The sequence below is a fragment of the Ziziphus jujuba genome, chromosome 10 (assembly GCF_031755915.1).
Source record: "Ziziphus jujuba cultivar Dongzao chromosome 10, ASM3175591v1".
NCBI lineage: Eukaryota > Viridiplantae > Streptophyta > Magnoliopsida > Rosales > Rhamnaceae > Ziziphus > Ziziphus jujuba.
The window spans coordinates 12,528,169-12,554,622 of record NC_083388.1 but is presented as its reverse complement, the minus strand read 5'-3'; the positions used below and the strand labels follow the sequence as shown (position 1 = coordinate 12,554,622).

At 31.9% G+C, this 26,454-nt stretch overlaps 2 protein-coding genes across 28 annotated transcripts; one reads left to right on the top strand and one right to left on the bottom strand.

Annotated features, from left to right (window-relative positions):
- Positions 1-1,751: 1,751 nt before the first annotated feature.
- LOC107411307 (tRNA-splicing endonuclease subunit Sen2-1) lies at positions 1,752-16,281 on the top strand. Of its 27 annotated transcripts, none has more exons than XM_060811982.1 (7): positions 1,804-2,438; positions 2,599-2,782; positions 6,384-6,729; positions 8,689-12,944; positions 13,378-13,504; positions 13,623-13,699; positions 15,378-16,281. In XM_060811982.1, the coding sequence occupies exon 7, from the start codon at positions 15,384-15,386 to the stop codon at positions 16,143-16,145; it is 762 nt and encodes a 253-aa protein (XP_060667965.1). In that variant the 5' UTR covers positions 1,804-2,438; positions 2,599-2,782; positions 6,384-6,729; positions 8,689-12,944; positions 13,378-13,504; positions 13,623-13,699; positions 15,378-15,383; the 3' UTR covers positions 16,146-16,281. The 27 variants fall into 27 exon arrangements, with proteins under 27 accessions (XP_060667960.1, XP_060667965.1, XP_060667975.1 ...); XM_060811984.1 differs by lacking the exons at positions 13,378-13,504; positions 13,623-13,699 and having other exon boundaries at positions 1,806-2,438; positions 8,689-11,695; positions 12,145-12,229; positions 12,715-12,944; XM_060811980.1 differs by lacking the exon at positions 13,623-13,699 and having other exon boundaries at positions 1,805-2,438; positions 13,382-13,504.
- A 616-nt stretch (positions 16,282-16,897) lies between these two features.
- On the bottom strand, positions 16,898-20,913 carry LOC107403778 (tetraspanin-3). The gene is made up of 2 exons (XM_016010692.4): positions 20,263-20,913; positions 16,898-17,415 (listed from the first exon to the last, which is right to left on the bottom strand). The coding sequence occupies exons 1-2, from the start codon at positions 20,773-20,775 to the stop codon at positions 17,071-17,073; spliced, it is 858 nt and encodes a 285-aa protein (XP_015866178.1). The 5' UTR covers positions 20,776-20,913; the 3' UTR covers positions 16,898-17,070.
- Positions 20,914-26,454: the final 5,541 nt, after the last annotated feature.

The following is a 26,454-nucleotide window of genomic DNA, read 5'->3' as shown; positions in this document are numbered from 1 at the left end:
CTAAAAAATAGTAAGATCTCCACTAACTAATAAAATTTTGTAGTCCCAACTCGATCAAATATACTAAATTAAAAGTCGCTCTAAGTGCATAAAATTATAATCTTTTTGATAATTATAATTTTTAATTTATGTATACATACATACATATATATATATATATATGCACTCCTTTCTTTTCGAAATATATTGATTGAATTTCTTTTGTGTCTTTGATGTTAATTGATAATACTATAGTAGGTATGATTAAAGAAACTTAAACTATAAGTAAAATATCATATTTGTTATATAATACTATGACAAACATATAAATTTTAAATATTAGTTATTACAAAAGGTGAAATGAAAGGATTTAGAGGTGGAAGTTGATTAGATTTGCCATTTTTTTTCTTTTTTTTTTTTGGGAAACTGAATCCAACCAGATCATGGAGAAAACCTAAATCAAATTGAATTAGACTTCACCTAATTGAATTGAGTCGGTTCTATTTGGTCAAGTTGAGTATTTTATTTTAATTTTAAATATTTTTAAATTTTTAATACTTTTTTAACTTTTAATAAGTTTTTTTTAAAAAAGATATTATTATTTTTTAATGATTTGAATTTAATATTAAAATATAAAAATATACTTAAATATAATAAAATGATAAATATATTATATATAATATGTTCGGCTTGGAATATTTTTAATTCAAATCTAACCAAATCGAATATAAATAAAAAATTAAACCAAATCAAACCAAATAAATTATGCGGTTTAGTTTGATCAGTTTAGTCTATCCGATTTGGTTTTTGCTTATCCTCACATTGATTCATGTTTCATAACAAATATTTTAATCTATTTTCCTTGAAATTATATTATTTTCTTTTGAACAAGATAATAAATTTATTAGACTTATAAAATACTTTTATGTATTAAGATAGAAAACAAAAAAATAAAATAAAAAAAATAACAAACTTACCCTAAGTCTAATTTTACTTCTAGTAAATAACCCAAGTGCCCAATGCATTTTCAAAAAGGGAAATTTCAAGGGCATCGATCTTTAGGGTGTATCCCTATCTACTAGAATCCTACCTTGAGATCAAATTTAGAAAAAATCTTTGCCTCTTGGAGATGAATAAATAGTGAGTTGACTTTAGGAAAAAGAAATTTGTTGTCGTGAAGAAACTGGTTAAGTGGCTTATAATCAATCACAAATCTCTTTTCTTTCTATGAGTCTCTTCACTCTCACTTCTTTCTCTGATCTCTTTTCTACGTAAACTGCTTGATACACCTATGAGAAGGTAGTCAGCTCAATTAACCCTTGCTGAGGTAGTGATTTGCATTCATCTTTAGCTTAGGCCAAATTAATTGGTGTCATAACTGGGTGTGTTGCCTTCGTAGGGTTGATATTTTCATTAAGCTTAAAAAAGGAGTTTTATAAAGAATCATTCATGTTCCCATAAAAGAAGAGAATGATCAAAGGTGCTATGATAATCTGCACATAGAGTATGAAGCTTCTTTTGGATTTCTTTAAAGATTGGGGATGTCTTTAGGACAATACTGTATATTTTACATAAGGGAGTAAAAGGTTTAAAAAATATCCTTTATATCTGATCCCTTGGAGAGTGATCCTTAGATGTGGCAATAGACATCCATTCCTATTAAGATGTCCTTATCTGGTAATGAACATCCAATCACCTTTGTCCAAACCACACATTCTAGACAGAACTTGATGCTTATTGGCTGCTTGGTGATAAGTTCTTTGTAGAATATCTTATCATCTGTAGCTTTTAAACTTTTCCTTGTATGGTTTCCACATATACGATGGTAGTATTTCAAGTTTTACCATCATCTTACGGGCTCCAGTGTCCATGTAAACAATCACTTTTATAGGTGTGGCATACTTGTCTTGAAGTATTGCAATTTCCATGTTAGCCATTGGAATTGGCTTAGTGTTAAGAACTAGTTGAGTCTGGTAGATAAACTGTACTTCATTGTCATTGGAATTTTCTGAAGACTCTGTGTCTGAATCACTATCTTCTTTTTGGAAAGCGGAGATAGTATCCTCATCTACCTCTTCTTGCTCAAAAAAGATAGATTATAAATCTACCTCTTTTTCTTATGGGAGAAGAACATATGCTTGAAGCTGCTAGATTAGCTTGACTACCTTCTTCTATTTTTTCGAGCAGTTCTTTGAGTAATGTCCTTCCTTTCCATGGATGAAATAGACATCATATTTATGTTGGCCTCTTTTAATTTTTCTCTTAAAGAATTTATATCTTCTTTAAATTGTGTCAACCTTTTATATTTCTTAACCTCCTTTACCTTCTTTTCCTCCTAAGTCCAAGAAGAGAACCTTGTACAATGATTTCTTTTTTGCCAATTTTTAAACACCTCAAGATTCAAGCTCTCCACAAAGATGTTCATCCTCATTTTTCTTGCGGTTTGATTAAGACTCAAGGTCTTCAAAATCTCAAACACTTTTCTCTTATAATTTCTTCTAGTTTTGGACAACTTTTGAAATTTCATTTCTAAAATATGTCTTTTTTTTTTTTTTCAAATTTTCCTATTTAGATCATATTGGGAATTACTATTGCATTTTATTCACTTAATTTTTGCAGGTGCCCTCATTTTCATCTTGCCGACATCACCTTCACTTCACAAAGAGCTACTGCCGCACCATTCACCAAGCTGCCGCCACCAAGCTTCACCACCACCAAGCTTCAATGCCACCAAGCTGCCGACCATCATCCACCTTCACTTCACAGGAATCATACCCCTCACGGTTTTAACCTCGACACCTAGGTAGGATCTTATGTCTCTTTCCCTTTTTTTTTTCTTGTTTCATTTTTTATTTATTTATTTTCTTCCTTCAAGTTATCTATTTGGTATTTAAGAAATAATGATGAAAAGGAAACTCCATAAAAGCAAAGCAGAAAAGCATGCACATAAAGAATGTTTGTATTCTAACCGTTTTTTATATGAACCTAGGTCGACTTGCGCCTAAACCCATATTATATTAGCCTGGATCTCAATTAAGTTCAAGTTCTTATGGAAACCTTAACCACAACCTATGATTAAAAACCTTGGTATAATGAAGACGCCATAATAGATTATCAAAATCCTATTGATAAGTCAAAACTAAAACACTCACTCTCTAATGATGTTTTAGATGTTCAAAGAGAACAAAGAGAATTCTATCTCACAAAATAAATTCTGAATATTATTAAAAGGTGTGTTCTTCCTAAAAAATAAGCCCTTAAATAGGCTAAAGTCACAAACAATAAATCCTTAAAAATTGAAGCAAAAACCAGCCACCAAAGAATAAGAAACCTAGCTTGGCTGAAATTTACCTACTTTCCTAAACTAATTTAGATTAATTAACTCTTTTATTTTGAATTAGGAATTAATTAATTTAAAATGAAAATAATAAAATAATAGCTTTTCTAAGTTTATTTGACCAGCAAATAAATAAATAAAAACCAAAATAAAGACTAATTTTCTAAAACAAAAAGTCATAATCAAATTAGGAAACTAAAATACTATCTTTTTGACTAAGTTGTCTTTAACCAATTTAAGCTCCAAATCAGCCTCCATATGCCTTGTAGGATGCTACCTAGGATGATCATTGAGTCCCCCACGTTTCTATTGCTTGGATCAAAGAGAAAAATCCAACTTAGCAAAATACAGTCAAGTTAAGAACAAAATACAGTAAAATCGGCCAAAACTCCTCCTATGCGTACAAGCCCATTTTGTTTGCCTTTGATGCTGCCTTGACTTGATTTCATGAGATCTTAGAGATATTCATTGAATCCATGAAGTATTTGAACCATTTCATGCTATTGGAGTCTATATTTGCATGAAAATAGCTACTCGGGTCGTATCGGCTTCCATCACTTGTATGCTCAAAACAGGCCTTGTATCTTTGGGTATAGACAAGCCCTTTTGAGAATGAATTACTCCCTGTATAAAGGCAGCAAGGTTGTCCTTAAACCTCTTAGCTTGAGCCCTAGTGATTGGTCCGGTCTTCATCTGTATTGGGTCAGCACTCCAGCGGGTTGTCGGTTGTGCAGGTTCGAGCGGATTCTCATCATTCCCCTCCTCTTGAAAAAGGATTTACCTATATCTTAATTAAACCCGTATTATATTAGTCTGGATCTCAATGATACGAACCTAGGTCGACTCGCGCCTAAACCCGTATTATATTAGCCTTGATCTCAATTAAGTTCAAGTTCTTATGGAAACCTTAACCCCTAACCAACTTGTGATTAGAAACCTTGGTATAATGAAGATGCCACAATAGGTTATGGAAATCCTATTGATAAGTCAAAACTAAAACACTCACTCTCTAATGGTGTTTTAGGTATTCAAAGAGAACAAAGAAAATTCTATCTCACAAAATAAATTTTGAATATTATTAAAAGGTGTGTCTTCCTTAAAAATAAGCCTTTAAATAGGTTAAAGTAATAAACAATAAAATTCTAAAAATTGAAGCAAAGACTGGCAACCAAAGAATTGGAAGCTTAGCTTGAGCTCTAGTGATCAGTAAGATCTTCATCCATATTGGGTCAGCACCCCAGCAAGTTGTCGGTTGTGTGGGTTCAGGTGGATTCTCATCAGTTTTTTTAAGTACATTTCTCTCATTTTTCTTTTATTATATCAGAAGAATAAACCATGCCTCTATTTGACATTTTGTCTCTCTTTAGCTGGTAAATTTGAGATGAATAACATTATTCAATAGCACCTTTATTCATGAAAAAAATTCTTTTATATAAATTTCTCAAAAAAAATATATATATATCAATTATAAAAAAGGGGGGAAAACCATCCTATCCTATCCCCGATTGGAAAATCCCCATCCTCACCCTGCATCTAAAGAAATGGGAAAAACCACAGGGACGAGATCAAAAATTTCCTGTAAGAACGAGGATGGGATTTTCAAAACTGACCCCGCCCCGTCCCGTTGACATTCCTATTCTTGGTCAATTGGCAATTTTAAGTGCTTTTTTTCCTTTGATTTTCATAGTGTGTGTTTTATCTTTAAATGAATAAACTAATATTAGCAAAGAGATCAATTCTACAATGATTTCTTGGCAACATTTTATTTGAGTGATTTTACTTGATTTTGTAATAAGAGTGTAGGAAAATTGTGGCCAAAGCCTCAAGTTGCAAACCAAATGGTTAAAGAAAAGAAAAAAGGAGCTAGGAAGTAACTGAAACACATTTGGTATATTCGATTTTTTTTTCGGGCTCACATGGTTGGACTAAGCAGCTTGTCTTTTTAATTTGTGAGCTTTAGTATGGATCTTGTTATAGGTTCTGGTTATTTTGATTTTTGGCGTATAGATAGATACTTTTCTAGAACCCTAGAGGTTTTTAGTTTCCTTGTTTAAGTTTTTATTTGCTTTTATCTCTTTGAGCTTTTCCTTCACACCAACACATTGTGGCACCAATTTGCTTTGAGAATAACATTTATTAAAATAGTTGGTCAAGTTGTGTTTATTTGTGGTACTATTCATTTGGATTCACAAAGTATGTGGGGGAGGACGAACAATCATATGTATGGAACAAAAACTAGGATCTGAGAGGAATGTTAGTTCAACTAATGGTATTTGAATAAGGTTAGCTAGGTTAAGCCACGAAGGATGTAACATCCTGACACAAAAAATACCCCCAATTTGAAATTTTGACTAAGTTTGACAAAGGTTGATTGGGATTGACCAAATAGATCATATATTTAACTTTTTATTGCGCATTGAATTTTATGTTGACTGAGATACCATGTCAAAATATGCCACGGTATGAGTTCGTAGATTGCTGGCATGCCAAAATTAAAGCCAATAATATAAAGTTATGGTCAAAAGAAAATGCGATCCGAACTGATCAATGAGTACGGAGTTAACTTTTTATTTACATAGATTTTGGTGTTGACCATATGTTTTCTAAAAGTGCTTATTTATATGAGTTCATAAACTGATGGCATGCTTAATTTGGATCTGCGATTGAAAAATTACGCATATGTAAAATTATATCTATTTTTTTGTACTAATTTTATCGGACTTTAAAATATTCAAAAGAGTTTTTCAATTGTGGCATGTATCACTAGTTCAGATTCACCACGTGTCACGTTTATAAAGTGTCATGTATCATTTATAATAAAATATTATATAATTATTTTATTATTTAATATTATTATATTATTAATTTATTTTATTCATTTTTCTTTTTCTTTTTTTTTCTCTCTTTCCCCATATGGGAAAAAACACACACACCCCGTTTCTTCTTCTTCCTCCCTCTTTTTCTCTCTCTTCTCTCTCTCTCTCTCCCTGACGGCATCTCACTCTCCCACTCGTTCTCTTTCTTTTTCTTTTCTTGTTTTTGTTCTGCTGCTTCTTCACCTGTCCAGACAGCCCCTCTCTCACACACTTTCTCTCTGTCCCTAGTTTTGCCGTCGAACAAAGGAGGGAAGGGGAAAGAGATTTCTTCAAATCCTAGTCTACCTACTTTGATTCTTAACTTGTTCCCAAGGATTTGAAGCCTTTGAATTTGTTGGAACAAGTTTTAGAGCCTAATTTTTCATCTAAATCGTTGGATTTTGAACTCAAAAATGGCCCTGCCTCACCGGTTTTTGTGAATTCCGGCCACCACTTGGCAGGATCGTTTTGGCTTCTTTCAAGATTGAAGGAAGGAGCGAACCAAGAAGCCAACAAAAGAGACTGTCCTGTGAATTTGGTTTAGGCACCTCAAATGCTGTGAGTGGGCAAATTATATATAAATATATAAATAGATATATGCTTATGGTCCGTTTGATATATCTGATAAAAATATAGTTTCAGTCTGTAAAGTTTTGTTAAATAGATATATATTTATGGTCCGTTTGATATAGCTGATAAAAATAGAGATTCAGTCTATAAAAGTTTGTATAATAGATCTTTTTGAAAAAGAACTATTATTAAAAAGTTAATAAGTATTTGGCTGTAAATAAAAAAACTGTATTAAATGCTCAATGAATTTTCATATAAAATAAAAAAACCGTATTAAATGCTCATTGAATTTCCAAATAAGTTAAAAAAAAATTTTTTAAAACATAAAATTTGTACTCCTCTAAAATAGCTTAAAAAAGCTGTTTTTTGGTCAATAAATGCATGTTAACTTTTGCCAAATATTTTTATTTTTTAATAAAAGAACTTTTGACCTTTAAGTAAAATTTTTGACCCAAAAAAAAAACTCTGCCAAACAAGCACTTATATTAGTAGTCGTTAAACTCTATGAATAATTAGCTTATAATTTATGTTGTATTTATAGATGTATAGGTATATGTAGAAGGGTGGCTAAAATAAATTGGCCTTCATATTGTGAGTTTTGGAATAATATACATGCGCTCACACACACACACACACACACACACATATATATATATATATTTGTGTATTTCAATATCTATATAGAGATGCGCATATATCAATATGTATCTATAAATAAATATGTATATATTTATATCGGGTCCATTTCAATTTAATGATTTAATGTATACTTTTGAAAGATTTGAGGCACGAAAGCATACATTTTATTCTCCCTTTAATAGAAATTAGTGCTTAATTGATTGATACGCCCTTCTTGAGCTTATAAGGAAGGAAAATTATTTTCGTTAACTAAGCTTTGTGGTTTTAGATTTTATTATCGTCCTTATATGAATATTTATATTTATGTGCTAATGTGTAAATTATATATATATATATATATTCATGTTTTTGTACGCATATATACGTTCATGTTAGTAAATATATATGTTTTGTATACATATAAGCGAATAACTATGGGTGTATACCATTGATATGTGTTAGATTGATAGATGTGTATGTACATATATATATATATATATATATTGTAAATACAAGAGTATGTGTATATAATTATTTAATTGTTGAAGGAATGTGTATACGTATATGAACAATTATGTGTGAGTATAGAAATATATATATATATATATTGAATATATTTGTATATGCATATACATATATACTTGTGCATATATATATATATGTGTGTGTGTGTGCATACATTTACACATATATATATATATATATATGTGAACCTTCAAATTCATTTTTTGGAATTGTTAAATTGTATATATTTTGTGTTAATCAAATATATAAATATATATATATATATATATTATATACATATTTTATGTGTTGATATTTAATACAATTTTTATTTGAATTTATGATGCTAATTTTGGGTGAATTACAATATATGTGCATCAAAATTTATATTTCGATTTTTAAAAAATTATGGATTTAAATGTTGTTAATTAATGTTAAATTTTTTTGAATTATTATGTAAATTCAAAATGTTATTCTATGGATTTAAATATATATAAATTTTTATGTGATTTTAAATAACATTTTGTATAAATAAATTTCAAGGAAATTTATGAGAATATTGATATTAAATTATTGAGCTAAAAAAAGTGTATTTATGAATTCAAAAGTTTATGGATTTTGTTCCATTATGGTAGAAATTGATTTATCTATATCAATGGATTTATGATGATGGCTTAAAGAAAGTTTGGATTTTATGGGTTTGAATAAGATATACTAAATCTAGTGGTATTTATGAGATTTTCATATTTAAAAAATTATGATTTTATGATTTTAAATGCACGATACAGTACTAGTGTTCTGTACCATATATGTGATTGTGATTAGCACGCAAGTTTATATGGTCTTTCTGTGGGAGCCATGGACTTGAGGGTAGACAGATATAATGCAGAGTGAGTATTAGCCACCTCCGTGGCCAGGATGACTTTTGATGGCATCGGTGCCGTTGGGACGCCGAGGTGACCGAACGCAAGTTTTGTCTTTAACTTCCCGTCAAAGTGGTACTTGGGATGCTAGGTACTGCTTGTCACCACTGTTATATATGTAATGGTGTTTTGTATTATATTTGTTGTTACTGCGTAAATATATTGGATCGTCTTGTGGGAGCCATGGACCTAAGGGTAGGCAAGTATAATGCAAATTGAGCATCAACTACCTAAGGGTAGGCAAGTATAATGCAAATTGAGCATCAACTACCCCTTCCATGGCTAGGATGGTTGTTGTTAGTATCTGTGCCATTGGGATGTCAAGCTGTTTGATTGCATGTTCTTTCTTTAACCTCCCTATCAGGTAGTTCTCGGGATGCCGAATACTGTTCGGTACCACTGGTATATAGTATGGTGCATCAAATATCTTATATATATATATATATGTTATACTATATTAGGTTTGTATGTAATGGGGGTGACGATTCAATGTGGTTCATGAACAACTAATCTCGTAACTATGTTGCCTGCGAATTTACGGGATCGGACGGCCAATTTAGGCAACCACCCCCATTCTATATTGGTAGCAGAGTGCCGGCAACAGGTGGAATCATAGATCGCGTAACATGTTATATGGTATTGTATATCTCCGATACGAGTGTGTATATATCGTAGCATATTTATGAATTTTAAAATTTTATTTTTCTTATATTACCTTATCTATTTAGACTTGATTTTCAAATAGGGAACCACACCCACTCTGTATTGGTAGCAGAGTGTCGGCAATAGGTGGAATCATGGATCGTGTAGCATGTTATATGGTATTGTATATCTCCGATACGAGTATGTATATATCGTAGCATATTTATGAATTTTAAAATTTTATTTTTCTTATATTATCTTATCTATTTAGACTTGATTTTCAAATATTACTTTTATTTGCCTTTATTGTTATTGTTGTTATTAATACTATTTTTATTGTTATTATTATTATTTATTTATTTATCTATTATTATCATCATTATTGTTGTTGTCACTATTTTTATTATTGGTATTTTGTGATTTTTATTATTATTGTTAATATTGTTATTATTATCGTTACTATTATTATTATTTTTATTGTTATTCTTATCATTTATTATTATTATTATTATTAGTATAATACGAAAGTCTTTGGGCAAATGTGGTAGTCTTCGAACAAGTTATATTATTATTGTTACTAATATCGCTATCACTATTATTGTTGTATTACCCCCTATCTGTATTATGCATTAATATGTTGTAAAACGATATTGAAATGTTGTACAGTACTAAGGGGGTGGTATGGGCAGACATGAAATAAAAATGTATTTATATTTTATTAAGTTATTCCTCCTATCTATATAATTGTATTTTTATTATGGAAGTCTTGAATAGTTGTGGAATTATTTGTAGTAAGATGGGAGGTGTAAGAGGGTATTATATAAAAGTGTGTTTTCGTGCAGAAAATTTTTGAAGCATGCTCTATCCTCAGGAGAGATATTACTGGATTTTCCATAGGGCGGTCCGATAGGGTTTCTTTTGTGGTTAGGACTTATCTAGGGTTCTGAGAAGAGATCCCAAATGGGTCCTGACAAGGGAGGCATTTTTATCTAGATTGAATGTTCCAGCACCATTATACCAGTTAAAATTGAAAAAAAAATGAAAAGAAAAAACTAGGAAAGATTTTGTTTTGATATCCTAATCTATACAAGAAATTATTTTCCAATGCATCCCAAAGCAGGCACCTTTAGTTGAGCATCATTTATTTTGTGGAGCGATTCTATCATTATATATCTGTTTCCAAAAATCTTGATATTATCGTGACTCCAATAAAATTTGTATAGCTGCTGAAGCAATTATTTTATGGAAGTTTTAAGTTGAAAATACTAAAATCAAACTAAAATCAAATAAGTAGGCAAGCCTGATAAAATAGCTATAATTTATATGTATTTGCTTGTATAAATGCATGTTTTAGTCATTGCTTCAAGTCTATTGCAGTTGGATTATAGTGTTGTTTTCATTATTTACTTTGTATTGATTTTCTATCAATGAATCTTACCAAAAAAATAATAATAATTAAAAAGATTACCTAATTATATCTTCTATCAGGTGCTGTATATGGGACATATGAGGCAATTAGTTAAAAGGGATAACATCTTCCTACCCCAACTTCAATTATGTATCTTGCTTCTTGTGAATATTGTTTATCTTAAGGAAACCCAAACTTGGTAAACTTTCCACTCTTATTACAACATGTTGATTTAATGTTGCAAACCTCGGTATATGATGCCTTATGGATGTGCCAGCTTTCTTTAGCTTAACTTGAAAAGCATAGGGTAGCAGGCATAACCACATAGGTAGTTTTTCCAAGTTCTATTCCTATAGCAGGCATAACTACATAGTTAACTTCGAAATACCCTTTTCATATTTTGTCCTAAGCCTTTGTATATAACTTCTATTTTTCTGTTCTGTTCATATAAAGGTGTAATTGTCTTTTATTTCTTTTTCTATATATAATTCATTTTGATTTGTTGGTTCAGCTTTTACTTGGGTTAATTTCTCTTGCCAATTGTTCTGGTCTTCTGGAATTTACGTCCTCATAATCTTCAGGGGATTGTAAGGTCTGTCTTTTTCCGCATGCCCTCACAAGTACACTATTCCAGTGATCGAATCAATTGCTTCTTCAAACTGATATCGTTTTGGTGGTTGATTGGTTCTACCTTCTACATTGGATTGATGATTTTTGTCTGTGGATTTTTGTGAAAAAACAATTTTGGGCCTTTTTTTGAAAGTTTGTTGCCGCTTTCAAGGTTTAAACTGTGTAGATCAATTCAACTTCTTTGCTCTGGCTTTTGAATCTTCAAGGTTTTTACGCCTTCAGCTATCAGGTAATCTATCTCTATGCCATCTCAAATCCTACTAAAATATAGCTACCTCAATTGTTTACTGGAATTTGTTGTGCTTGAGTTATTATGGAGTTTAATGGCTTCGAAATTAATACAAACATCTCCCTATGAGGCCAAAAACCAAATGGAACTTTTGCTGCGACAAGCAATTGAGTTTCTTGAACCAAGATTAAGACCCCCATTTCTATTAACAATTCCAAACCCACGAGAATACTTGCAGCTCAACCAGGCCATCCTTTATGGTGTTTTGGTTGAACCCCATTTTGCGAAAACCCATATTAAGCACTTGCATGCCATTGTCACTGATGGATATTGCTCTTTTGTTAATTTTATTATAAAGGTTGTAAGGGAATTGTACATAAAACTTTTTGACACATTGAAAATTCAGTTGATTTGGGTTACTAAGTAAATGATTGATGTTTCCGCAACAGGTGTTACTGATTTATTGGGGTATTTCTATTGAGGCAAATTATTGCTGGAGACTATAGTGATGACAATCTATGGCTGTGTTTTGAGGTTGTGAGCATTTTTTTGGCAAAATGGGATTGTCTATTGCAAGTAGAACCAATGATTTTGACAAGTGCGTTGTATACTTATCTTAGGTTGTTATCTAATCACTGTAGATTATTCGATAACAAAAGATTATATGCAATAAGTCAATTGGAGATTAATTTTTCATATGCAATAAAACATATGAAAATTTAAATTCTATCACCAAATAAAATATGTCTTCCACTCAAAATCGAATTAATTTAACCCATTTTAAATTTTTTTTGGATTTCGTGTGGGAGACCTATTTTATTTGGTAATAAAATTTAGATTTTTCATATGTTTTAAGTTTAATAGGAACTCAGTTTAGCATTTAAAATTAAATAAATAAAAAGAAAAATATGAACTCAGTTTAGAGTTGTTGCCTAAGTAGACTAAAAATTAAGTTAAAACCTATATATATTGGAACATAAGGTCTATCTCCACTTTGTTCTAACTGTGTACATTAGCAGGCTCTAATTACAGTTACTGTGACTTAAATACTTTCAAGTAAGAAACTACCCCTTTGACACCATAATTGTCCATCCTCCACTCTCCTATGGATTTGTAAAAGAAAAGGGGCAAAAACTCTGAACATTCATCACCAGCAGAGCTCATATTCCCCTCTTGAAGGATTTAATTGGAATAGATCTGCATCGCATCCTAGAAAAAGGTTGGAAAGCCCCTCAGGAGGAGCAATTTGGTAAACCCCAATATCCATATTGATCCTGATATTTTTTTGTTGTCTATATGCTTCATTTTGCTTTTTCGCTAATTTCTTCCTGCTGTTGTTCTGACTGTATACTGTTTGATAAAATTACTGTGTCAATATTATAGACTTTTGCATATGCAGTCTGTTTTCCACGTTGCAGAGATATTAGATATATAATCTTGCTAAATTTCTCAATTGGGTTATACCTGCAACTGCATATTTTTTTGTGTTTGGACATGGTTGTTATATTTATGCTACCAATTAAATCATGCTAAGAGTTTTATGTTTCTTACCGTGTAGTGCAGCATTAGATAGAGCCTTGTTCTTAGTTCCCCTGAATACTTGATATCTTTGTCTGGTCTTGTGTGGTTCGCTATAAGTGTCAAATCTCATGCTAAGATCTTTACTCTGGGCTTTTGATTAGGCAGGCAACCACTTGGCAATAACTTTTAAACAGCTAGGCTTCTGATTAGTCATTGCCTCTTGTTGGCTATGTTATGGTTCTTCTCGGGACATTGAAACAGAAGTTCGAATGCTTTAATGCTGTGAAGGTTTTGCAATTATTTATCTTTTATTTTTATTTTTTATTTTTTATTTTTCCTTTGAGCTAATTTGATTGCAAACAGGAGGTGTGATTTTGCCTTCAAACTGACTAAAGTTTGTTCCCAGGTTTCTTTTATTATATGAGTTGAGGAAAACTATCTTACTGCTTGGTCCTTTGAGCGCAACTGTATATGCTTTTAGACGTGAGGAATTATTATGCTTTGTTTTCAACAAGATTATATATATATATATATATTTTTTTTTTGAGATTATCCAATTTATATGTATGAATTTCCAACTCAAGTGCATGACAATCTTCAAGATAATATGTGTTCAAATCCAAGCCTAAACCAAACCCCAATCAATGAGCGATTGTTTTTGTGAAAATCCCAACTCAGGACAAGTCTGGTCAGTACCTATTGATCTTTTGCATATGCATTTATGAGGTAGCCTATTAATGAAGGATGAGAAGGATAGTTCATTGCTATTCTTGTAACAAGCCAGTTGCATGAAGAGTGAACTTTATCTAATTAAAACAGGGTTTAGTAACCTTCAGTATGTTGTTATTGCCATTCAAGCTTAGTGTCTTCCGGCAGATTGTTTCAGAGTAAATATTCTCTTTCCAAGAAAAAGAAAAGCCTTTTGTTTTTTCTTGGGCGCTTTGTTTGTGCTGTAGCCTATACCAAACTTGGGTACTAATATTGGTGTCCCTGGTCAAGGTTAGTCTCATTCTTTCAGTTTGTTTCGAGGAAATTTCTCTTACCAAGAAAAGAATTCAAGGGTTTTTGTGCTTTTTTTAAAAAAAAATTTCCGGCTTAGTTTCCTCTGTTTGTGCTTCTTTCTTTTGATGCAGTAATTTTTAGTTTCTTAGGTTTCTTGATGTTTACTTTTGGTAGGGACTAGGGTAAATATGAAGTTTTGAAGGCTTTGATCTTGAATAATGATCAATATAACTTATCCCAGAATCCTCATTCTTACTTTTGCACTAATTCAAAGACTTTCGTAGATGAGCAGTAGTCATTTCATAGTAAGACTGGGTAAACAGACATAAAAAATCCTCATATCATATGAATATGATTGCTACTCAAGTTGCTGGAATAATTTCGGGTAATCTACATTTAGTCTCTTGTAATATTTGCTAAATCTTTCCAGAATTCCAAAAATTTCAAAAGTTTTAATTGTTATGTAAACTTACTCCAATTTCCTTCCCAATATGCTTTGTTCCCAGTTATTGTTAGATTCTACTTTATTGTATTCGGAATTATAAAAGTATGAGACAGTATGAGGCTATGAGTGTATGATCTTTTATACTTACCATAGAATTTAGTTAGAGAGAATAAGTTGGCTGATCAATATCTCTCATAATTGAGCCACATCTTGCATATTGAATTGTCCTTCAAAGGAAGCTTCTTGTTTTTCTGAAATTTCAATCCAAGCTGGATGATAGATCCATTGTATCTTGTCAAATTACTAACATGTTCAAGAACTATGCTTTTCTGTTGGCAAAGCTCCCTTATAATATAGAGGATGTTTAGTTAACAAGATAAGAAAATAGATTGGCATCAACGGAATTTTAATAGTCTTGGGTTGAGATTGTGTAAATTACATCCTGAGCACTATTTAGAAACATTTGTAAGATATAGGTTACCCTACATATTTTGTTTGTGTTTACTCAAAGCAATGTGTACGAATAAAAATTTGATCTATAAGTTGTAATTAGTCTAGCAAGTAGAATATTCTGAATGTGCATGTAGATTCAAAACCATTTCTTTTCTTTTTTTGTCCTTTAGTTATTGGTATGTATTTGCTGTTTGAGTGAATCTAACTTTGCTTGAGAGGGCATGGACTCTAAGCAAATCCTGGTTTTTGATATTATCGTAGGCTTAAATGGGACCTAGGTGGAAAGGAAAGGACTCAGAAGCCAAAGCTGTTAAAGATCCTATGTCAAAAATAGTATGGGAGCTTCAGTCTTCTTTGATCCAGTTAAAGTCTCAAGGATTACTCTGTGGATGCAGTGTGCTTCTTGCAGCAGAAGCGGAACAAGCTGTTCTCCTAAATCGTGCATGCTTTGGTGAGCCCATTACCGCAGCTGAGAAAGATAAGCAGTGGTTTCAGCTAGGCCTGGAGGAAGCCTTTTACCTATGCTATTCTCTAAAATGCCTCAACATAGTTGGTGAAGACAAACGCTTAATGAATGTTGAAGAGCTTTGGTCGTTCATGAAGTCTAAAAAAGCAATTTTCCCTGATTTTTACAAAGCTTATTCTCATCTTCGAATGAAAAACTGGGTAGTGAAATCAGGAAGTAGATATGGTGTGGACTTTGTAGCCTACCGTCATCATCCGGCTCTGGTTCATTCAGAATTTGCTGTGCTTGTCTCAACAGAAGGAGGGGGTGATGTAAATGGGAGAATAAAGATGTGGTCTGATGTTCATTGCACCACTCGGCTCTGTGGCGGCGTTGTAAAGACATTGTTAGTCCTCAACATCAATGAAAATAGTCAAGGTGCTGTTTCTCCATCTTGTGTAGAAAAATACACTGTTAAGGAGCGCACAATCAGACGATGGAATCCAGAAAAATGTCGTGAAGATCATACAGTAGTGGAAAGTGAAACAAATAATCATACTGTAATTGAAAGTGGAACAAAATAAGTCTATTATTTTAACTTTTTGCATCCTGCAGTTCCATATTTCAGGTGCTATTTATTTTTTATTTTTAAAAATTCTTTTGGCATAAGTTTACTTGGTAAAAAATAGGAAGCATCAGATATTCGACACAGTTTTATTATGTTCTTGTCTCCAGCAACACAAACTTTCTGTCAACAGGTTCAAGCTGATGAGATGAGCGGCATTGCCCTGTGGGAGCTCCTTATTTATACCAATAGTTCTCAAGAATGATAAATTGTCCTTTTATTTGCCCAATTCTTTTTATAGTAGATTAACAGAATTGGTTTTTCAATTACGGTAATGCTACTATGTGACTAAATTTTATTAGAAGTTGAGCAAATTAACTGTACAATTACTAGATTTCACCTACTATATATTTGGCATTTGCATGCAAAGGTGTTTAAACATATTGGTCACAGCTTAAAGCTTTTATAATGTACCAAGAAGCCATTTTGTTTTTTAACCTTAAAGAAACCAGTTAGAGATAAGCGGTCTAAAATCTTACGTTCACTGTGGTAGATTTAGAGTATTAGAAAATGGAAAATAAATCTCAACTTGGTAATTTCTTGGGAACGAAATGGTTTCAGAGAATCTAGGCTCTCCTAATTTAATAGGAGTATAACATGTTGAGGAAAACGGTTAGATTGATGATATAAATGTCTAATGTCTCGTGTTTATAACCCTGCATAGCTTTCCGCATTAGTGTATGCAATTCTCATGAACTTTACAAAAATGTATAAAGATTAATAACATAGCATACCATGAAGTATCTTAAATTTAACAGTTTACAGATTCATGTCTACCGTCTATAATACAAACCAGTCCTACTAGTAAATTGCCAAAACCTCAGAATACAATATTGGACAAACAGTTTACACATAGTATTAGTTTCTGTTTTTCCCCAACATGGTTAAAGATGGATCCTACTAGGTTGTGCCTTTGTCATCCGAGCCTCCCCGTAGGGTTCATCGTTATCCATCCGCTTATTGTTCCTGAATGCTGCACAGCCAACGACATAAAAGATTACTAGGATTATCAATGCCACAATGTTGATCAAAGAGACCTTCCTCCAGCTCTTCTTGAGGCTGCCAAGAACACCAGCTTTACAAGAGTTGCAGGAATAACAAAGCATTTGTTGATCATTGTTCCAAGTAGTACAATCCGGGTTGGCTCCGACCAACCCCCCTCCTGGCGTCCAGGTCGTTTCATTCACGTAGGTGTATCCACACTCCGCTGGAGGCTTGCAGCAACCAGACTATACAAAGCAAAATGGGGAGTAAATTAATCAAAGTATTTCTATCATCAATAATGCTAGTCACAAAATATTGGATGCAAAATCACGTGACATTATTTTATAGGATTCACAATTTAATTTTAGGTTATATTTGTCAAACATCAAGAAACTGTCATGTAATTTGGCATTTAAAATTTGGTAAACCAAATTTGGAGCCTAAAGCAGTACTCTTCTATCATAATTGCAATGGAAACATGGAAACCGTGCATTTTAGACGTTCAGATGAGATAACTATCCATAATTTTGTATTTCTTTTTATGTGATTAGAAAACAGAGAAAATTGGAGACCACTATTAAATACAATCTTCACATCCTATATTATTATTATTATTTAAAAAAATATACTTTATTTAATAAATACATGGTCATGTGATATCACCCTTCCATTTTAATTACTGGCATGTGGGATAGGTTTACCGTTCATATAATTTTTTAGTATTAGATAAACCACATATTAATTAATGATTAAAATGCGATCCTTTTCTTTAGCAATATACATGTTATATGATATACATTATATATATATATATATATATATGGGACCCCAATTTATTGGAATTTTGTAGGAAAGTTCCCCATCATCATGCTGACAGTAAATATACCAATTAAAGCTAGCCATTTAGTAATATTGATATACATGCTGTTTAGTGCTGAATATAAAATATATTCATGGTATCATAGAGAGTTGACTAGAAAAAGGATAAGACAAAATAATAAAATCACCTTCTACCCTAGAAAGAAAAGACAGTGACTATTGTCCGAAATTAGCCAAATAATTCTTCATCACTATCTTGACCTTATCATCGTAAGACTATTTACACATACCCTGTTTTCTATTTTTATTTTATTTTATTTTATTTTTTTCCCTTATAAAATTTTGTAACCTGTTATCGGATGGTCCAAGAGTTGTTAAAGGATTCAATGTACAAGAATAAGGATTGTGAAAGAAGTATGGAACAATGGTCTCAAGTAACATGAATCTCTTATCGTCTCCATTCTCTCTCTCTCTCACACACACACACACACACAAAATGAATCTCTTATAATCTCCATTCTTAAAAAAAAACACACACATATAATAGTCTAGGGAATTACCTAATCTACTTTTATTATTAACTATTTAAAAATATGATAAACAAATCCTATATGATAATATTGATTTAAAATATTTTATTTATTTTTATTTTTTAATGCTAAAAGCCTAATAAAAAAGAGTTAATTTTTTAATAGAAATCAATTAAATTATCCCATGATTTCGAAATAGCATTGAATTTTTCTTTAAAAAAATTATATATATATATATATATATATATATATATTTTATTTAGTTTTGTACTACATCATTATTTGACACTATAAAATAAGATTCAAAACTATATATAAGTTTTCTATGGATAAAGTGGTTTAGTAGATAAAACAATTATATATCTATATATATATATATTATGCATATAATTTTTCTCTCATCAAGAAGAAATTTATCCAAAATTCTTGAGTGACAGAACAACCTTTTGCAATATGTTGCATAACATTCACACATGCTCCTTCCGGATAAGTGAATAGTTGTATTAGTATATGTATCAAAATTTTTCTACCAAAATTTCAAATAGAACAATTTAAGGATAAGTTTCTCTAAACCACATATATTTCACCACCCAATCCTCAGGCAACCAGACAAAAGATATGTATCAAACAAAAAAAATAAAAAGCAGACAAAAGATAGAAAAGGATATTCCACCTAAAAGGGCAAAAGAAATACAGGAAAAGCATAAAGCAAAAAGGTCTACTCAACACCTCCAAACAGAATTTAAAAAAGAACATTCTTTCGTAAGCATTTGGGCCTCCTTTAAAAGTATAAAAAAGATAATTTACAAATTTGAAAATGTAAAAGTGAAAAACATAAAAAGAAACAAAAAAATCCTTTCAATTTTTAAATTGAGCAGTGAAATCCAAAACCATGCCGGTGATTTTTTTCTTGATTTGTGGAGTTAATGATGTGTTGTAAACATCATTTCCCAGATTCAAAAATTGCTAATACCAGACATAATTATTGGGCTTAGCTCTATTCTCCTCAATAAGGTACTCACCAGTCTCCACCGCCCCAGTGGTCCAGTACCATTACAGCAGGGTTCAAAAATAATATATTATGATTATTGCCATAAAATATCATCTAAAATATCTTCCTTTTTCAATTCTAATTGAACTTGACCAAATTTTTTAAGAAAGTAATATTATATGCTGAAAAATGAATATTAAAGAGGATTGCGACCAGTACAAGTTGAGTAATCTCCTGCGTCGATGGCGGTCTCACATCACTATTCAAAGAAAAACAGTATTGGCATCAAAAGCAAAATGCTAATAATTAATTGGGACACATAATTGGGACTCAACGCCATGATTGTCATTTTGGCTTTCCCACATGCCCTTTAAAGGTGGTTAACCATTAAATTATGAACCAGATCTACCACCCTTAAAGTAACTTTCTCGGCAAAAATAAAATAAAAGAAGAGAAAAAAAAACTTTGTTCATCATCAACTTCACATTTTAAAAACCCAGTTCCAAAAAAAGAAAATAACAAAAATAAAGACAAGAACAAAAAACAGTTTCGTTTTACTGCCCCTAAAACTTTCTCATTCCAATTTAAAATTCTCTATTTGCAACATATATTTATCAACCACAAAAAATTAAATTGAAAAAGAAAAAAAAAAAAAAAAAGAAGAAGAGAGAAATACCTAATATTCTTCAAGCTCTCAAAGAACATCATGAAAAGCAATATGAAAGAGAAAAGGAAAAAGATATTTGACAAACCTCAATAGGAGAGAGCTTTCTATAGGAAAACATGTCAGAGGTCTCAGGCACACCATTAACGGTCCTACCCATCTTGCTACACACTTTGGAGTCCCTTATACAAGAGCTAATCTTCGGCCAGTAGCTATTATCCGTCACTCTGTCCTTCAGCCAACCGGAATAGTCCTCCAGATTATAATCCAAATAAGCTCTGTTCTGAACCGGCCGGCCCGACCCTTTATCGGTCACGGCGTAAGCAAATATGATGAAGCCGATAAGTGCGGCGATGATAAAGAACATGACAAAGAGGTAGAGCTCCATCAAGAAGGTGTTGCGGTAACACGCGCCGGCGAAACCGGCCAGAGAGACTATCATGATGGCGACGCCGATGGCGATGAGAGGCCATTGGAGGAACTTGAGGCATTCCGTGTTGTTGGCTCTGCTGCTCAACCATATCCCACCTCCGAGGATTGGGATCGAAAGGAGGAAGGTTAAGAAGTTTACAACTCCGATCAAGTGGTTGCTGGCTCTCATCTTTCTTTTGGTGTTTTTTGGGTGAAGTATTTGTTGTTGTTGTTGTTGTTTACTTACTGGCTTTTATTTTTTGTACTGGTATTTTCAGAGAAGTTGAAGTTTGGAGTAAACAATCATAATGGAGCTTTTGTCAAACGCAGGTTTATTATTTATAATGGGAAAATGATGTAAAAGTTGTTTGGTAAAGAAAATAAAAGATGGTTTACTCGCTATTGCATTAAATACACGTGTCCAGTTGTTTCTGACATTATTGGTTTGGGTTTCTTAAAATAAGATACATTGCTTGGCTACATTTATATGAAAATACACGTAAGTTTTGTTTGTTTATGAGGGTAAATGTTCTGGTCATTATGGTAGCTTTCATACTTACATCTGTTGAAAATTAGTTTTGTATTTACCTTTAGCATTTGTATATATAGTTATTGGCTTTATTTTTATTTTTATTGATTTTTTATCATTTTTACTTTTATTTATCACTGGGGTGAATTGAATTTGAAACTTCACATATGGACAACTATGCATATTGTCACTAGTTTTACAGGGATTAAATATAAATATCAGTTGAAATTTTTACAAAATACTATTTTTTTTTTTTAACCTTTATTATTATTATTAATTTCTTTGGTACTAGTGGGGGCATAGCCCAAAATAAAACTAACCTAATACACATATCCCATTCAATCAGGAGAAAATATATAAATATGTGCCTTCAAACCCAAATTTTGGTAACAAAAGAAGTTAAAAATCAACTTTAATGTTAGTTTCTATGTTGAAATGAGATAAAAGTAATATCTCACTTTCCATTAGAAGCTCCTTGCATATGCAAATTAGGGAATAAACACATTTACCAAAAAGATTAAGGAATAATCAGGATAACAATAATTAATCTCTTCCTTCATCTAGCAAACCACAAGCTAAGAATCAATTTTCACATATAGCTTTTCTAAAACTCATATACCATCCAGTCATCAACGCTTGAAATAAACCCCATAACTCTGTCATAACTGTTTTAGCTTTCCCTATATTAATAGAGACACCAATTTGCTATTGAGAACCTCAAATTGGAGAAGGAGATTTAACTTTGTCATGAGCGAGAAGAGAAGAATCAGTTGTGTCTTCAGGAGAGATGAAATTATTTCTTTTAGCCTAGGCTTGGATCCATTTCTCGATGTCACAAAAGATGGCCACTAAAGAATCCTTTAAAGAAAGTAGGCTTAATGAACTATTGTCACTAGTGGATGAACTATGGTTAGTACCTTGAGAGCTCGAAGTGGATATAGCTAAAGAATCCCCATGATGGATCAAAATGAGGGAGTTTGATATGCAAAGTGGGCTCTTGGAGGCAAAATCCTAGGATAGGATAAAGGGATAGTTTTAGCATAAGGAGAAGTGTGTAAAGGTGGAATAGTAGGTTGTGGAAGACCTTGATTAGCATGATAAAGGTTGGGGTAAGTGGGAAATTCCTCAAGCCATCAAGGCATTAGCTTCCTATGAGACAACATAGCTTGAAAAAGAAAAGAACAAATATCTATCAGTTCAAGGCGAGCAACCACAAACTCCATAAACCCCAAGATAGTAGAAAAGGAAGGATAAAGCAATGATTTTGGGAAAGCTCCAAGAGCATTATATGAGGGATTAGGTGAAATTACACAAGAAGAATTTGGGATACTAGACAACTTAAGCCTCAGAGTTTCTTCCACACCTAAAGGAGCATGGATTCCAAGAAATCCCTCTTAAACATACAATTTCTACCTAATATATAGCCTCGAAAAATGCAACCACATATGCTTAAAGTCGAAATCAAGAATGCATCAATTAAGCTTTTAGGTTTTAGGTTAACAAAAAGAAACTCAGAACAACTAAGGATAAATAATGAAAAACATCAAGCCGAATTTTGAATCCTAAATCCATAGATCAAAGAATGCAAAAGAGAAAGTCCTAAAACTTAAATTGCGAGGCATTCAAGAAAATCAAGTAAAACAAAGCAAGCAAATCAAGCGTAAAAATATTACAACATTCAAAGATAGCAAAAGTGATAAAAAAAAAATGTTAAATGAAATAACCAATGTGGAAGCAAAAGCTTGTAGCAAAGGGGCACGTAAGAGGAATAAAGAAACATAAACTAATGAGATGAAAGAACCATGCAAGGCAATAACCCTTGAAATAAGTGGATAATTTGAAAACAAAAGTAAGAGCTTGGGTTCGTAGGTTAGGAAGGTTTTTAAGTTTGAAATATGACAAAGTTTTACTATCACAAAAAAAGAAGAGTGAGAAAGAGGGGGTTCAAAATCCCTATTTATGCCCCAAAAAATAAATAATAGAGAAAATCTCAACTGTTGATCTTAATATAGGTTATGATCATAAGAAGCCCACCATTCTGCCATGTGAAAACATTTCTCAACTTAATATTGAATAATCATTGTACACGATCTCCAAAAAGCTGTGAATATAGTACCTAGAAAGAAGAAATGCTCCCCATGCTGAGGTAGGGACCATATCTAGGTAATGATGAAATCTTTTGAATATCTTTCATAATAGAACATAAGCAAGAAAGAAGAGAAACTCGAATTCGACCTGACTTTCTAAATGAAGAATCAGGTTAAAGGGCCAATTATTATGGGTAAAATTTTTTCCACTTTGTCTTAGCAGACTTTGGCATTTACAACCTGAAAACTAAAAGTAAAGTAGGTTGAGAAGGTAACTAGTGAAAGGTGGCTCAGGTCATACCATGAGCAGAGAAGGTGCAATTGTAACCAGGCTGAGCAAATTCCATGGGTTAAGAATATGAATGGAAAACATATATCACCTAAGAATAATCCAAAGAACTTCATATAGGATTCACATCTCCAAATGATCAGTCATATATGCAAAACTTTCAACTTGAGGAGTAAGAAAAGGAAAAATGCTAATAGGAAAGTGCTACTTAGACTTAAATGCTAGGGCACAATACCGAAGTAAGTAGGGTTTATCATGATCTCCAGTATACTAGAAGAAGGCTATAAAATAAGAGCAACTCCACTAGGCAAAGAAGCTCCAAGAAACCAATGGAACGTCCAATTAGCAGCCATCAACAAGCTACATGCAATATGCATGCAACCATAAACTCTCCACATCAATAAAAAGTGTACGTATGAGTCTTCAACCTGACTCTTCTCTCCTTTTTTTTTTTTCCTCCTACTGCTACTCTCTAGATTGTAAGCAAATGGCAACTTGGATTGAAATCCGGCCTAACTTAGGCATTGGAGGATTTGTGCTGGCAATACCGTTCATTCCCCCTTAGCCTTCCATCTTTGGTAGCAAGTAATTGGATGAAAGCTTCTTTCATTTGTTGAAGAACTAAGAGAATGGTGGACAATATTTTTTATCGGCCTTGGAGCCCCTTAACCGAGCACTTTCAAATTTAGACTATAAAACCTGCCCAAATCCAGGCGTTAACATAATTTATTTGACATTAGTTAAATTCCTAAATTAACTAACATAACATTTCAAAATTGAGAAAATTGACCTTTTTTTTTTTTTCATTTTACAAACAAGATAAGAAAAAAAAATTTTGGTTAACTGATCTATGAGAAAATTAATCAATTTTTTCAACTTTTAAATCTTTTTTGTTAGTCAACTTGGGAATTAATTATGAGATTGGGCTAATATGAAACAAATGTAAATTGACAACCCAATGTGAATGTTTTAAACTTGAAGGTCTAATGTGTAGTCTGGCAAAATTCTAGTTATATACCAAAATACAATTAACCCAAATTAAAAAAAGGATCTTATTTCATTTGTTATTTTACAATGATATAGATTTGTAAAGTACTTTAGGATGTTTTATCCATCCATATTAAACTAATTAATACATTTGACAGCGTGAGATTTTATTTTAATATTAACTATACTTTTGGACCTTTTAATTTGCCCCAATTTGTAAAACATGTGAGTCTTGAAGAATCCGAGGCAAAAAGGGATAAGATTAATGAACAATAGATTAGGGTAAATTATGATGACCAAGGATGAACCAATATGATGCTTCCAAGGTAAATATGAATGGGTGAAGGGCACTGGTAGATTGCCTTAATAGTAAAGGTTATTTTGTGTCCAATTCTACCTTATTCGGATGTGGAACGGTAATGGTTCAAATGTAAAGATAGTCACTCTCTTAACAACCAAGACTTTTTCAGAGTAGTTAGCTTCAAGATTCGAAATAACTTTGGGATTAAACTTGTTCTAGTAAAAGCAATACTAGATTGGGTAACCTTCTAGTAAGTCCAAACAAAAATCCTATGTCGTTTGAAATGTGGTGAATAAATTGGAGACAATATTAATCGAGAAATAGAGTGATGAGATTCCAGTTCAATGAATCATTATAAATGGTGTCAGAGTTTGTATCCGATTGAAAGTGTGGCTGGGCAGACACTGGGTTCCAATGAGAGTGTATTGTAAGACATGTGAACCCTAAAGAATATGAGGCAAAATGGGATAAAATAGTGAACAATACACTGAAATGGATAATGATGACTAGGCTAAACTACTATGATGCTATTAGGATAAGTGTAGTCTGGTGCAGGGCACTGGTAGGTTATCATACTGGCAAAAGTTTCGTAATGTCTAATTGCACATCGCTCTAATGTGAAACAATGGTGATTTAAATATAAAAATAGTCACTCTATTAACAATCGAGAATTTTTTAAAATGGTTGGTTTTAAGATTCTAAAGAATTCTAAAGTTAAGTGTGCTTTAGTCTCCTAGGAAGTTTAAACACAAATCCCATACCATATGAAATGTATTGGATAAATTAGGCATAATATTGATGGAGGAAGAAAATGTCAGAATGCCAGTGCGATGAGGGGTTACACAATTTCAATTAAGTGCCTTTAAGTTTCAAAATTTCCAATTGAGTGCCACCAATTTAATTTTGGTTTCAATTTATATTTTCAATTTTTTTAATTAAAATTCTCAATTTTAGTTTTTCTTTCGATATGAATAAAATCTAATGAAAATTTTGGGATTGACTTGGTTGGTTCACTGACAATCTCGCTCATGTATCCTCCTCTGTTAGATAAATGAAAATGCGAGATCATTGGTTGTTATCCTTGAAATTCGAAGAAAGTAATTCAAAAATAAATATCTTATTTAGATAAAAAAAAATGCTATTAACTTAAAATATTAAAACTAAATAAAATTTTCTTTCATAAAGGTTAAATTAATATATAATGCCTAATTTGAAATAAAAATAAATTAAGTATCTCAATTGAAAAAAAAAAAAGAAAAAGAAAAAGAAAATGGAAGCCGAAATTGAAATCAAAATTAAGGTACTCAATTAAAAATTAAAACTTGGGACAATTAACCGAAATTGGGGACAAACTAAAGTGTCCAAAGATGTATATATATATATATATATATGTATGTATGTATGTATGTATGTACATTAAAACAAGTCCAAAGATATAGTTAACCCTTTATTTTATAAAGACACCTAATTTGTCAAACTCAAATAAATTTTTTTAAGAAATTAATAGTTTATCATATTACTTTGTTTTAACGTGAAGAAATTACCACATCTCTACTCGAAGGGATGACCTCAAGCTGTTGATTAGACTTAGAATATTTTAATTGTATTTTCAGATCAAGTATGACTAAAAGATTCAGAATAATTAATTTATGTGCTGTGGAAGGAATTGTTGGTCC

Coding starts and splice junctions, on each gene's coding strand:
- LOC107411307 (XM_060811977.1), top strand. CDS start 15,384: ATGGGACCTAGGTGGAAAGGAAAGGACTCAGAAGCCAAAGCTGTTAAA.
- LOC107403778 (XM_016010692.4), bottom strand. CDS start 20,775: ATGAGAGCCAGCAACCACTTGATCGGAGTTGTAAACTTCTTAACCTTC. Junction 17,416..20,262: donor GAAAGCTCTCTCCTATTGAG/GTTTGTCAAATA, acceptor TGCTTTGTATAG/TCTGGTTGCTGCAAGCCTCC.